Source organism: Gopherus flavomarginatus, chromosome 11, assembly GCF_025201925.1.
Source record: "Gopherus flavomarginatus isolate rGopFla2 chromosome 11, rGopFla2.mat.asm, whole genome shotgun sequence".
NCBI classification, from domain to species: domain Eukaryota; kingdom Metazoa; phylum Chordata; order Testudines; family Testudinidae; genus Gopherus; species Gopherus flavomarginatus.
Genome location: NC_066627.1, coordinates 35,495,817 through 35,509,370, shown reverse-complemented (window position 1 = coordinate 35,509,370; position 13,554 = coordinate 35,495,817). Strand labels below are relative to the sequence as shown.

Here is a 13,554-nt window from a genome sequence, read left to right as displayed (position 1 = left end):
GTATCTGCCTTCTCTGAAAATTTGTCAAGTGTTTTGTTTCGTTTTTTAAAAAGCGCATTACCACTATTTCTATTTGTTACCATACACCAAAAGCTTTGTTGTTCAGTAGTTTGAAAACAAGAGTGGTTACATCTCACAAACTGGATATACCACAAAATAGTTTCACATAAGTTTTAATTACTACATTAAAAACCACTTCACCTTTTTAAAACTTTATTGATTTACCACCTGATTAAAGCATGGATTATAACAGTATCATACACAATATTTTTATGTAGAAAACTTTACATAGTTTTTATTATATAATTATTTTCTGCTATTCTCTCAAAAATGTATACATCCATTGGGCAAGGAACTCTTCTCATTAAATTACTGATATTAAATGCACTTAATATGGAGATCTTCAAGAAAAAGTAACTAGTTACTAAACTTAGGCATTTTACATACATAAAACATACATTGTGCACAGAAAGTACATGTTGTTTGAAGTGGCAGAAGTGATTGAACAAAATTTAAAGAGAGTTTAAGTGAGCTGTACCTTAGAAAGCTTGTAAATTTACTGCAGGCCAAGGACAGAATATTCCTTTTAAAACATTCATCAATATAGCACTACAATGTTAGATTTTTTAAGCTAGAAGAGTTGTACTAGAATCTTGTTGTGTCTACATTTTAGAAGCTACAGAAATAAGTGAAATCATATAGGGAGAAAAAAAAACAAGGTTCAATATAATATTTTACTTGCACCATAACAAGCAATAGAAACACCAAGATGAGGGTAATTTTGAGGGTTTATCCTAATCAGCACATTAACAACCCTCCCACTGTCCACCACTTTCAAAGGGTTCCAGTAAAAAAAAAAAGTAAAATCATAAACATGCAGGTACTCCACATTAATATCATTAAATTATAAGACTACCTGTCATTTGTTGCATAACATTTAAAATACATCTGAATACAACTGTGTACTACACACAGAGGCCTAGATCCTTATCAGCATATGCTAACATGGACCCCTGTGTGGAGTCTCACTGAAGCCAGTGAGACTCCACACAGACAGTGGGAGTTTGTGCCAGCAGACCCTGGTTCAGGATCAGAGCCAGAAGGTAATTACTTTTGGAGTTTTGACTGAGCACTCTTAGCTTTGTTATTATGATGTCCATGGGTTATGGCCTTTCCAAAAGGTACAGAGAAGCAAACAGCTGGTGTAAAATTAAGGGCTTCAGACATTTACTAATGCACCATTCTCTATACAATCAACTTTCAGAAACCTCTGAGACAGGAATAAGGCTGTTACAGTCTCTCCTCACCGCATATACTACATGGTAAAGCTAGAATGTTTCACATGTCATGTATGATCAAATATCAATTTTTAGCAGCTTTTAAATGGCATATAGACCAGTCAAATCCTTTCATAAGGAATCAGTCTAAGGAAATAGTCACTCAAACCTCAAGCTGTGTTAAAAGGCTCTCCAACATTGATAAAGGCTCTTAATTTCATTATCTTGAGTATCCATACATGTATAAAGACAATTTATTAAAACCACTTCAATACTATTTTATATTGAAAGAAAACCCAAAATGCCATTGTTGTGAAAGAATTTGGAGAAAAAAAATAAAAAGCCCAAAGCTCATCGTTTAGATTTTATGACAGTTGTATTGCTTTCATGCTGCCTACCAGGGATAGAAAGCATGCAACCTGAAAGGTGATGTTTTAACAGGAGACAGGACTAAAGTCATATACCGTACATTCATTAACAATGAGAGTGATGTTCAAACATGAGAAATAAAATCTAATACTCCTATTTCTTTTCTTACTGTAGTTGATGAAACAATGCAGTAGAAGGGAATAAGTGACTGCTACACTTTACACGGCCACATAAAGGACATATACGGATTTCAAATGTAGCAAGTTAGTTAAATGCAATTACTTATTTTTCAGTCTTTATTCATGGTAAAATATAGCCATATATTCTTTTCTACTGAAAGAATTTATATATTTCTTCTAGTGTATACTTAAAGTAAAAACCCATTTACTTTTCTTTGGTATTAAAATTAAAAAGACAAAATAAGGTAAGTGAAAACCTTAGAGCACTACTGGCCAAAACAAACTACATCATTATAAAGTAAGAGCACCATTCTGACTCTGAAGAAACTCACAAAAAATGAATCCCCATCGAATCCAAAGTTTGGATTTTCCAATGCTATATTAAACTTTGATTGCTTTAGCTGGAAAAACCTCTATTTACAAAGCAAAAGGATAAGTACTAAAGACACAAATGTTTTATTTCATTCAATTAACACTTATATAGTTCTTGTATGCAAATATGGGTAGCACAAACAGTGCTTGATAACACTTCTCCCACTTGCATCCTTAATACATTAAAGAAGGTGGTGACTTTCCTCCCACCCTTTCACATGGATCCTATACTGTCTTCAGAGTTACGGTTCTAAGTCACTTGCAAATACGGATAATCCAATGGATAGGTTCTGTTCTGTTCAACTTCAGTTAAAACTGAAACTGCATCAGAGGAATCATTGTAACAAGAACACTATCGCTGGCCTTTCCAAAAAAGTCACTAGGGCTAATAAAATTGCAATGTTAAATCACAAGTTTGCTTCTTGGTTGCCTCCAATAAATAGGAATGTATTGGAAGGTGTGTTATAGTGTGTGCTGAAGCTAAAAAAAAAAAAAAAAAATTAACTAAAGCGGTCCTGGCGGGAACTAGATTTTATTTCCCCAAGCCATACTGACAGAATTTGAAAGTTGAGGCATTAAAATAACCAACACTCACAAATTGGCAGTAAAAACAGATATGTCCTGATATGTACTAAAGAGATTACTTCTGGCTAAACAGACATCTTTGCTACGAAATATATATTCAAAATGGAAGAGGTTGACAAACCAATATTATTTTTACTTAATCTGTTCAGTGCACACTTTAAAGAAAATCAAATAAATAACCCTATTCTTGCATTTTACCATCTCATCTAGATAATCAGGCAAAATATAAAAGGCAATGAAGAATTTAAAAAGCTTTCCAATTCCTAATAACTTGAGATTTTTCTGAGTTCATTTGAGAGTATGTGTTACTATGTACTCCTGACACAACTAAACCTTCCATGAAAGCTGATCTTGGAAGGGTAAACACTGCTACTAAAGTGTTTTAAAATGGCTTACTACATAACCTGCAGGAGGAAAGCCTTTCCCCCAACTGGTGTATCTACAGCCACTGTACAACAAACTAAAAATACACACTAACTCTTCTAGTCATGTGCACACAGAAAAAAAATCCAGCATGATCTTTTGGTGGCCACTAGCCATTGCAATATATTTTATTATTAACATATGTGCTAACATCACAAGCCTATACAACCATATTCAGTATTTCCAAGGGGAATAATTTCCATTGATGAATCATTTCCAGCAGATTTACGGGAATAAGCTGGAAGGTACAAGACCAAACAATTGAAGTAACTGATCTGCGGAAACAGAATTAATCGTAAGAATGACTAGCACTGAAGCAGACTTTACATCCGTGTTAACTCTGTAGGCAACAACTTAAATACAAATCACTGAACTGCTGACAGCAATATTTTTGTAGGGTGGGCAGAACAAAAATGTTTTTCCAAAAATGGCATCTCGATCCGGATGATCTGCTGCTCTCTTGGGTTACAGAGAGGTACCAAATGACTTTTGTCCCTCCTCTTGAATCCATTCCTTGAATGTAGCATGACTAAAACTTTGTGAATAAGCAGCAATGGCCAGTCTTACTTGGGGCTACCATGAAGGCGAACGGGTCCCAGTTGTCCGTAACGGCTCCTGTGGTATCCAGATTTTGAACACTACACCTATACGCAGGAAGAACTTCCGTAACACAGCTCGAAGCTCAGGAATCAGGTCAAACTGCATGATTTCACAGAGGTACGGGTAATAAGTTGAAGCATGTGCTTTAAACTTTTGTGGAAAAAGAATAAAATGACTTAATACAAGACAAAAAAAAAAGTTACTCCCATTACCTAGAATGTTACAACAGTAAAACTCAGGAGTTGGCATTGTTTTTCCCAATGAAGAGAAGAAACAATCATCAAATGCTCATGCCACCACTAAAGCCAATTTCTGAACTCTGTAAAGCAGCAATATGATATTTCAGACAATGTGACACTGCACTAGTTCAATGCCGGGAATTTCCTATTTTGATAACTATGCATAGTTAAGTAAAATATTTTACAGTAAGATAAAAGGTTTAGTAAGTTCTGACTTTATATTTATTTCTGATTATCAACACACTAATGTGGCAGCCAAAACTGGACCACTTGTAACCTTCCCTGGGTGACCTATGCTGTATTGAGTACCAATAGCCCCATATTACTTCGCCAGTTTACACTAACCTTCCTCTGCATGGTCAACATCCTAGGGGACGCAGGAAATCCAGGAGACTTACATTTATAGCTACAAATTTCCTCCACAATTGACAAGTTAAATTATATGGAACTAATGCAACATACGCAATGTAAAACCAAGTATTCTCATAACCTTACATTATTCATTTGTTTGCAAATCACCATGAATATCTATATTGGTATGTAAATAATATTTCTCCACCATATCTTTATGAATAAGTATATTTCATTGACAGTTCCCTCTGTGCACTATGGAGCACTGGCAAACTAAATTTAAAAAATCCTACATTCAAAGAAAATTTACAAGTTAGCTACTAAAAATACTGAAAAACAAAAAGAATTAATAACACAGATTCCTTTTAGCAGTAGTGAAGATCAGAGAAAGTATATTTGGATGCAAGTACAAATGATTTCCAGGTCTATCTTACCTTTTCATCACTGATTTTAAGTGTTTTTGTTAAAAGCAACAATAGGAGATTGGTCCAAGCCTCTCTGTGGCTTTCTGAATTTACTGTTATAAAATAGGCCAGTGCTTCACTGCACACACTAAGAAAAAATTACACAGATTAGTGCAGATAAAGGTACAGCAAACAAAACAAATTAAGTTTATATATGAGTCTGCCATCTATAACAGCAGTATTGTGTTTAAATGCGAGCTGCACTTTGAGCTTTCCCCCCCCCCCCATTTGTATATCATGTTTTTAATAGAGTTTGTTAACATTAAACAAGTACACTGCTATGTCTCTATAGGTTTTCATTTATTGAAACTGTTACTGATAACCAATCAGCATTGAGACTTGCATTAAAACTGATGGTTCTCAACTGGCAGGATGGGAAAAGGATTTTCCCCTCAACATCCCTCCCTCCATACTGACATTTTTTAAAATACATTAAAATAGTGATCATTAAAGAGATATCAGTTTGATAACCCCATGAAGAGAAATCCTTTCCTGAGCCTCAGAACAGGTAAAGCAGTGCAAGATTCCCCCTCCAAACCTTTTGTGGACAGAAGAGGAGTTTTTGGCCCCTTTGGAAGACTGCCAACAAGAGGCATAATCAGTGCTATTTATTGTGGTGATTTCTGCTATGTTGACTAGAAATTGATAGAGACCGCCTGTTACACACACTGATTGAAGAAAGCAACTATAAGCCAATAGGTAATGGTAACCAGACTGCTGCTAGCCTCAGCTGGATTTGAACTGGCAATCTATAAGTTCTCCCCACACAGACTCAATATGAATCCTCTGAGCCTCCAGTCAGCAGCAAGTCATCTTTGGGGTAAGGATGAAGTTGATATCTTTATTACCTCTTGTTGCCCAAAAGTTCAAATTGTGATGCAACAAATGCCTGAAAAAGTTCATCAGGAATTGGGCTATATGGCACTTGGCTCACACCCTTCCATTCCCACAGTGGGAAGGGCTATCTGGCCACATAGTATCCATTCTGAATGGACTGACTTCTGGTTGCCAAAACCCCTTTATTAGAGTACCCCCTTTTCTATCCCTAATCAATTTATGAATAGCAACATGATTAATACTGCACTAGCACCCAGAAGTCCCAATCAGGATCAGGGCCCCACTGTGCTAGGTGCTGGAAAAACAGTACAAGACAGTCCCCCCCAAAGAGTCTTCTTGAAACCCAAGATTCATTAGGTAAAATACCATTCTTACTTTAGGAGTCGCTGTTGTATAGCATCCCAGGAATCTCTGCGACTTTCATCAACATACATTCGAAAGAGGATTCTCAAGCAACAAGCCAAGCTGCTGGTCTCTTGTTTTAAAAGATTGGGTTTTGACTTACCCTTGAACCCTAGAAATGAATTCCAATTTGATACATTCATACATCTTTGCATATAGTTTAGAAACAGTAAAAAGTATAATTAAAACTTCAAGATATCAGCTAGGCAGACCAACTATTGTAGTGCTGCCTAAATCATTTTAAGGGATAACTTAATTACACAGAAATGTTTAAAACTATTAATCCTGCAGGCTTTTGACATGACATCTGAGGGGAGCACTGTCAGGCTTTGTCATGGAGCCTTAGGTGGTGTGCCAAGTCACTCATCAAGAGGTTTAGATTTGTAAACTACATAGGTTTGGATTTGCCTCTAAAATCCCTGTGTATTTTATTATTCGAGCCACATATGGTCCCACAAAACTCAGTTCAGCACACACAACTCTCCTTACATATTTTCTACGGTGTTTTATTCAAAAAAGATCATACACACCCCGAAGTCAGAAGCAAGAGCCTTCCAAAACTGCTTGAGCTAACCTTTTTTTTTTTTTTTTTTTTTTCTTTTTAATAGCTCCCCAAGTTGGTACAGAATTACCACCAAGTAGCAGCATTGGTCAAAGATACTGCCACAAGGCCGCTCAGGTGATTAGAGATAAGCAGGAATCCCAGAAGTGCATTTGCCATGGAAAAAGGCAGAATTTGCGTTTTTACAGAGAATCTTCCATTTTTACATTTCGTGAAAAAATAAAAACATATACAGTAGAACCCCATTTATCTGAGCCTCCACTATCCAGCTCTCTGTATTAACCAAACTGAAGCTGACAGCCCAAGTCCGACTGCCACCCAGAGCTGAAGCTCTCCAGATTATCCAAATTTTTGATTATCCGATCTAACCTCGGTCCCAATTAGATCAGATAATTGGGGTTCCACTGAACCTATGTATATTGTGGTTAGGAAAACTGAAGTTCAGAGTTTCATTTTAAACATGGAAAAATGCATCTTTTTATACCTTTGTATCAGATAATTTTTTTTTTTTTAAATCATGGAAAACTGGGATCTCTGGTGATGGAATCCAGTTTTCTTGCACGGAAGTGGTCCATTTCTCCCAGGCCAACTCCCCTATCATCAATAACAACCCCCTTCTCCCCCCGCCCCCAGTTATATTGACAAAACTGAATTACATAAAATCCAATGTTTCCCATCATGTTTCTATTTTATTGTAAATGAAGTAGGTCTTTTGATCAATATTTCAATTCTGTAATTAAAGGAATCAGAAAAGTGACAAGTCTAATATAGAGCAGTTAAGTAGCACTATGTGATTATAAACTTTTGCTGTATAGTACTTGGAAAAAGTCACTTTTGCTGTACAACACATTCCTACATTAGGGTAAATATTAAAAAAACCCACAAGCAAGAAAGCTCAAAACCATTACTCAGTAACATGCTCACCAGCTCTCCATAGGACAGTTCGCTGCTCATAATTTGAGTTAAAGGCTTTTGAAAATGAATGAGATTCTTGCAAACAATCCAGTAACTTAAAAAGATGTTGTGAAGTTATGTACTTATACATTCCTTGCTCTTCTGTGTCAATGTGGATATCTGCATCCAGTGTGTCTCTCTACACAGAAAATCAAGTTATTAGTGGTGGTTAATGGAGAAGGGGTCCAAAAACACCTCAGTTGTGTTACACGGTGAAGTACCTAAATCCAGTTGTGTTACACGGTGAAGTACCTAAATCCAGAATAATTCCATTGTCATGGAAATTTACCCAAGAGTACCAGAGCAAAGTTTGGTCCACAATATCTACACATCTGTTTCCATCAGACCCGTGAGTTTGGAGAATGTTAGGGCTGTGTTCCAGTGCTGTCCTGTGATTTAGTGCTTTCCTTCCTACTAGTGTATTTCCAAAAATATATGATGTAATTTATTTTAGCAATTAGCATATTAGATCAAAAAAGAATACAACCTCCATTTCAAGGCACAGAGAGGTCCTGTTGAGTGATACAAAGCACATGCCTATTCACAGAGGCTGATTCACTGCCTCTGCAGAGCTCTGAAGACTGTTAGACAAGTTAACTAGTCAGACATATAGTTCCACATGTTGAAGTAGATGCTGCACAATGTAAGAGTTCATCTTTTTTGCCTTAATTAGAAGTTGCATTAATAAAATTTTATTCTCTGTATTTGTAAGATGTGCAACCATTACACAAGCCTCTGGACATAACACATTAATAAGAGACCTGCCAACTGTCAGGAAGCAGACAATCCCAAAATATCAGCTTCACCTCTACCCCCAAGCAATATAATACAGGAGTTAACAAACCCCTGATCCAAACCCCTAACCCAGCCCTTTACTGGAACAAGCAGGTGGGCTTTGCACAGTGCCCTCAAGATCAGGGTATTTGGACCTGAAATATGGAGTTTCAGAGTTAAGGATTTGTCACTGAAGACAGCCTGCTATCAGCCTCAGAGGTTAAGCCTTGCTAAACAACAAATAACTTCTCCCCTGAACAGAGCATGCATTCTAAAAGAGATGCCCCTTTCAGAAAGTACAGTGCACACAGTCTGTTCAGAAAGGGGAAGTTGATATAGGAAGTTACACTCTATTGAACCCATTTTTAAATTATTATTACAGTCTTCATGGTTGGAAGGCCTTCCACAAACTGTAAAGCACTACAAAAAGTGCTAATTATTACTATGATAGTAAGATGCAAAGAAAAAAAAAAAGAATATGACCTTCAGAATCTAAGATAAGTTACCTGGGCTGCAGCCATGTGCTCAGCATCCTCCTTCTTGCTAGTTGCTGGGTAGAATACTATGTTGTCAATGGTTTGTATCAATTCCAGCTGCACCACACATTTAATAAGGAGGCCAGCAAACAGTTTCTGGTCTAATAGAATAGAGGAATTCTGGTTTTCAGTCTAGTTTTAGATGCAACTTATGATAAAGTATGTTAAACTAGAAGACTGAAACTCGTATTTCTACCAGCATCTCCATACCCAGTTATTTTGTGTGTTATCTTTGAAGTATAGTACCATATTGCATAGTCAAACATTTTCTCAAATTATAGTCATGGTAGAAATGGGAGAGTAGATTATGTGCTTTGGCTAGTAAGTTTTCATTAAAACATTAGGGCACCTGAAGCACAGATTTAGGAACCTCAGCAAGTTGTTGTTAATTAAATGATCTGGGTCAGTGACTAGAGGTTCTGTTGAAACTAAAGAACTTTACAGTGAAATGCATCCTTACTTGCATAAGGACCTCCTTTCCAGCTGTCATCTGTGGGATTTGAAAACTGACTCTGTCCCCTTTCCGAAGCATTCTTATCAATACTGCTTAGAGACTGGCGATCTAGGTCCACATCCTAGAAGGGATAGTCGAAGATACAAGTGTGTTTATCCAATGTACTTAAAATTTGTCACAACTCAGTTTTCACATAACGTAACTAATGTGGCTTAAGTTTTCTACTATCAAAGTAATGAGATAGTCTTGCATTTGACTTTATGATCAGTTGGCCCTAGCATACAGTATAGTCTGTATTTAATTCCAGCTTGCGTCTTTACAAACAGATTTACCACAAAGTCGTCTTCTTCAGAAATACTTAAAGTCTTACCAAATGCTTTTCAGAGGAATCATCCTCCATTCCTGCTGGCCTCCATGTCAGCAAGCTTCACAGAGAAAATAAATAAATAAATAAATAAATAAATAAATCTTAACATGACAGCTGGCCTCAAAACAAATTTATGTTGCACTAACTTACGCATGAGGAATGGTGGTTTTGAAGATTTCTAGCATACAATTACATGTTTGGTCCCAGACTTCAGGGCTGAATTTCTGTCCATTTAGTATCACCAGATTTTCTAGACAGTTTGTACCTGATCGAGCCAGCTGTTCATTATCTGTAAAATAATTATCCTTATTTATTAATCTCTGAGCTCTTCTAGTCAAACAATGTGAATTAAATACTGTGCTTGACAGTCATTATGCATGTTTGATATTATGATGCAATTGGTATTTGTACCGAATCTCCAATAGCTCAAAGCCTGCTTAGAGTGTAACCATTATTTGTGTGACTGTAAGCACCAAGATCAGGACCCTAGTGTACAAAGACTAAGAATCCCTATTGTGAGGAACCTGCAAGCTAAATAGACAAAGACAAATGGTAATAGGAGAGAGGCACAGAGAAACAAAGCATCTTGCCAAGGTCACACAGCAGGCCAGTGACAGAGTTGGGAATAGAGATTAGATCTCCTGATGCCTAGTCTAGTGCCTGAGAGGCCCCAAGTCATTTTCCCATGAAATAATAAACTAGGCACCATGGAGGATTTATAGACAGTTTGCATTCAATTCACAAGCCCCCCTTTCCCTCCCAGTCTTCCCTAAACACTCTGTGCTGTCTGCATAAAAATTCACAATATAAAATTCCAACAAAAAGATATGGCAGCTGATCCCTTATGTCTCCTGTTCAAGTAAGTATTCTAACTTTTTAGAATGCTGTCTATATAGATATAGAGACAATTTTTGAAGTGTGAACGTAATGCGCGATTAAATGTTATTCATGCAGCAAACAAAAAAAAATGCTTTTTTGCCAAATAAAGAAGGGATAATGGCAAAAAGTGTTAACGTAATTCATATTGAAGCAAAAGTTGTTAAAGATCTTTCGTAAGTAGCAGCACATGTTTGGCAAAAATTGCAGACAGAAAAGTCACTAATGGATTAAACAGCATGAAAAACATTCTTGCGTCAGTTTTACATACAGCAATAGTGGTTTATTTTCCTTGCTTTGATTACCTCGAGGAAAAAAAAAGTTAAAGCATGCATTCCTGACGTACATTTAAAAACAATGTGTATATGTATGTAAATAAGCTACCTTGTTTTACACACCAGTGTAACTGTGCAAATATGTCAGGAAGAAGGATCTCATTTAAAGCTTCATAAAACTGCGTGAATACATCACAGATTGCATAAAGTGCATGGTTACATGTCGTTGTCATCCATTCAGATTTCTGCAAGACAATGACAGGCCTTTATTTTTGTTATGGTAAGAGCTGAATGGAAAGAATGGGTTCCCATCTTATAGTGCTACATGGTATAGGATTGGATATACAAAAAGAGGAATGTAGTTTGGATAAAATTGAATCATCTTGTAAGTACCTCGAGTCAGGGGTGATTAGAAACTAGCTACCATTTGGGCTGTTGTCAGAGGTGTTGTCAGATGCTCCCGGTGTGGTGCTCTGCTCTCTCTCTGTTGGTATCACTTGGCTGCGTGCGTGAGCTCACCCTGTGTGCTGCCCCAGCTCTGCAGATAGCTGACACAGCAGACCCGACGAGAACCCCCAATGACCACAGACTCTAGTAAGGTGCAAAGTCACGTCTGCTAGGTTTATTGCGCTCGGACACAATGGCAGTTCCCTGTAGGTTTCTTAGCCTAATTCAGGGCATACTACGAGAAAGTGCCTCTTGGCAATGGACTCAGCTCAGTCAGTGGCGGGACTTTCCACTGCCCCCTCAGCTGGACCAAGACATCGCCCCAGAGATACATTCTTATACACAGGTACAAACAAGTTACACATCACTCCTGACGTATTGAGGTGCAACCCCTCTACGCAGTAAGGTAAAACCCCTCTACGTAGTAAAGTGCCGCCTCTCACCTTGTACATGTTGGTTCGATCAAAACAACTCTATCATATTACCCTTTTGCCCCTGTCATTGGGATGGGTCGGCCTGTTCTTTCTTATCTGTGGAATGTTCCAGTATAAGGTGTTCTGGTACCGTGTTTATACTTCGGTATGCTAGGTGAATATATGTTTATGCAATATCTGCCCTTTCCTTGCCAGCATCTGTGAACTGAGCCGGCCTTCAGCTCACAGCTTGACTTTACTTTCTAGCTAAGTCTTGACATTACTTTAGTTCAGGCCTCAGGCCTCATACTAGGCCTTTATCAGGGCCTTCACTTACTAAATGGGCATGGGGACACACACAATACCACTGTCCAGGCTGAACTAGTTTTTTTATTTTTTTGTTAAAAAAAAAAAAAAACAAAACAAAACAAAAAAAAGGTGCCAGGCATCAATTTACCAGGGCTAAGAATCTCGCTCCTCCCAAAAACAGTAGGATTTCACTAAGTGGAAGTTTGGGGGGTTTATTTCACAATTGTATGGAAACCTCTTATTTTGTCACAACAAGATCCTTCAGAAGGCTTTCGTTACCTCCGTTTGTTGTTCAGGAAGCTTCATATTGTCAAATATCCGAAACACAATCCTAAACAGATCTTGCCACCAGTGTTTTTCAAAGGTATGGCCATAGCTCTTCATTATTTCAAACATCACCGTTAGGCCTCTACAATAAGGAAACAGGAATACAAAAAAAAGATGCTAAAACGGTTGCCTCTGATCAGAGTTTCAATACCTGAACGCAGCTAAAAAGCAAAGAACCTCATTACCTTGTCCGAACATCTAATTTGCATCGATTAATAATGCAGGAGAGTTCAAATAAAATAGGGAACCATCCTCTGACCCAGACCCTGTCTCCAGGAGCAACATTCATGTCATCACTTGTATATTCTCGCAATACCTGAAAGCCATTTAGAGAAAGGTTACCACCTATTAAGTCACATCTAAAAGACTTCAGAATTAAACTAAAAATTGCATCTTCTAAACGGAATTTGGCTACTCAAAATTTAAGTAAGTAGTGAGAGGTCGAATAAGATATTTGAGTAACCCTTTCCTAATTTATTTGTTTCTCCAAGTATCTCCATTAACACTTCTAAATAAAAAGATTCATCTAGTTCTATTCCTACTCTAGGTTTAAAAAAATATTTGGCTCTTTTTGTACATTGGAGACAAGATTTCAGATCAACCTCTTAACTGCACTCACATTTACACATAATTGCTCATCTAAATAGATGTGTGCGCGCAGTTCTGTGTAAGTCAATGCTGTGCTTGTGCATGCAAGAACTGATGAACCTGCAAATCTTTCAAGATTAACTAACAATGTTAATTAGGTAACTTCAGCCTACGTTCTTTTAAGCAGAATTACTGTAAATTTACATATTTATACAATAGGGATTTGGTGTTAAGCTCTAACAGGATAGGAACTGACATGCAATATGAAAGTTAGATTGCAAGAGTCCTTATTTAGGAGTTAAGAGTTTACAATTTTTGTTTAACAAAGCTGCAACAGCCAATTTTATCCAGCTATTTCCACACCTGATTGAAACAAGGTGCGCTCCATTTTCTAAAGAGGATGGTTGACTAGCGTTAAGTGTGTGTTCTGCTAATGCTAAACAGGTGTCTAATTTGGGGAAAACATTTTAGCATGATATTCACTAAGAACCTAAAGTCTATGTTTAAGAGCAGAGTCTTAGCTACAGGAGTAATCGCAGTTTAAAACTAAAAATTATAACAAGAACATAAAATA

General features: G+C 37.2%; 1 protein-coding gene across 1 annotated transcript in view; it reads right to left on the bottom strand.

The window, feature by feature from the left end:
- Positions 1–3,300: 3,300 nt before the first annotated feature.
- Positions 3,301–13,554, bottom strand: part of ARFGEF2 (ADP ribosylation factor guanine nucleotide exchange factor 2) — a 57,216-nt gene continuing 46,962 nt past the window's right edge. The window contains exons 29-39 of the mRNA XM_050917238.1: positions 12,578–12,708; positions 12,345–12,474; positions 11,006–11,141; positions 9,896–10,034; positions 9,749–9,803; positions 9,385–9,499; positions 8,895–9,025; positions 7,585–7,753; positions 6,072–6,210; positions 4,830–4,947; positions 3,301–3,955 (exon numbers count right to left, since the gene is read on the bottom strand). Coding sequence (XP_050773195.1) covers positions 3,779–3,955; positions 4,830–4,947; positions 6,072–6,210; positions 7,585–7,753; positions 8,895–9,025; positions 9,385–9,499; positions 9,749–9,803; positions 9,896–10,034; positions 11,006–11,141; positions 12,345–12,474; positions 12,578–12,708 — 1,440 coding nt within the window. The 3' untranslated portion in view covers positions 3,301–3,778. The remainder of the gene's footprint in view (positions 3,956–4,829; positions 4,948–6,071; positions 6,211–7,584; positions 7,754–8,894; positions 9,026–9,384; positions 9,500–9,748; positions 9,804–9,895; positions 10,035–11,005; positions 11,142–12,344; positions 12,475–12,577; positions 12,709–13,554) is intronic.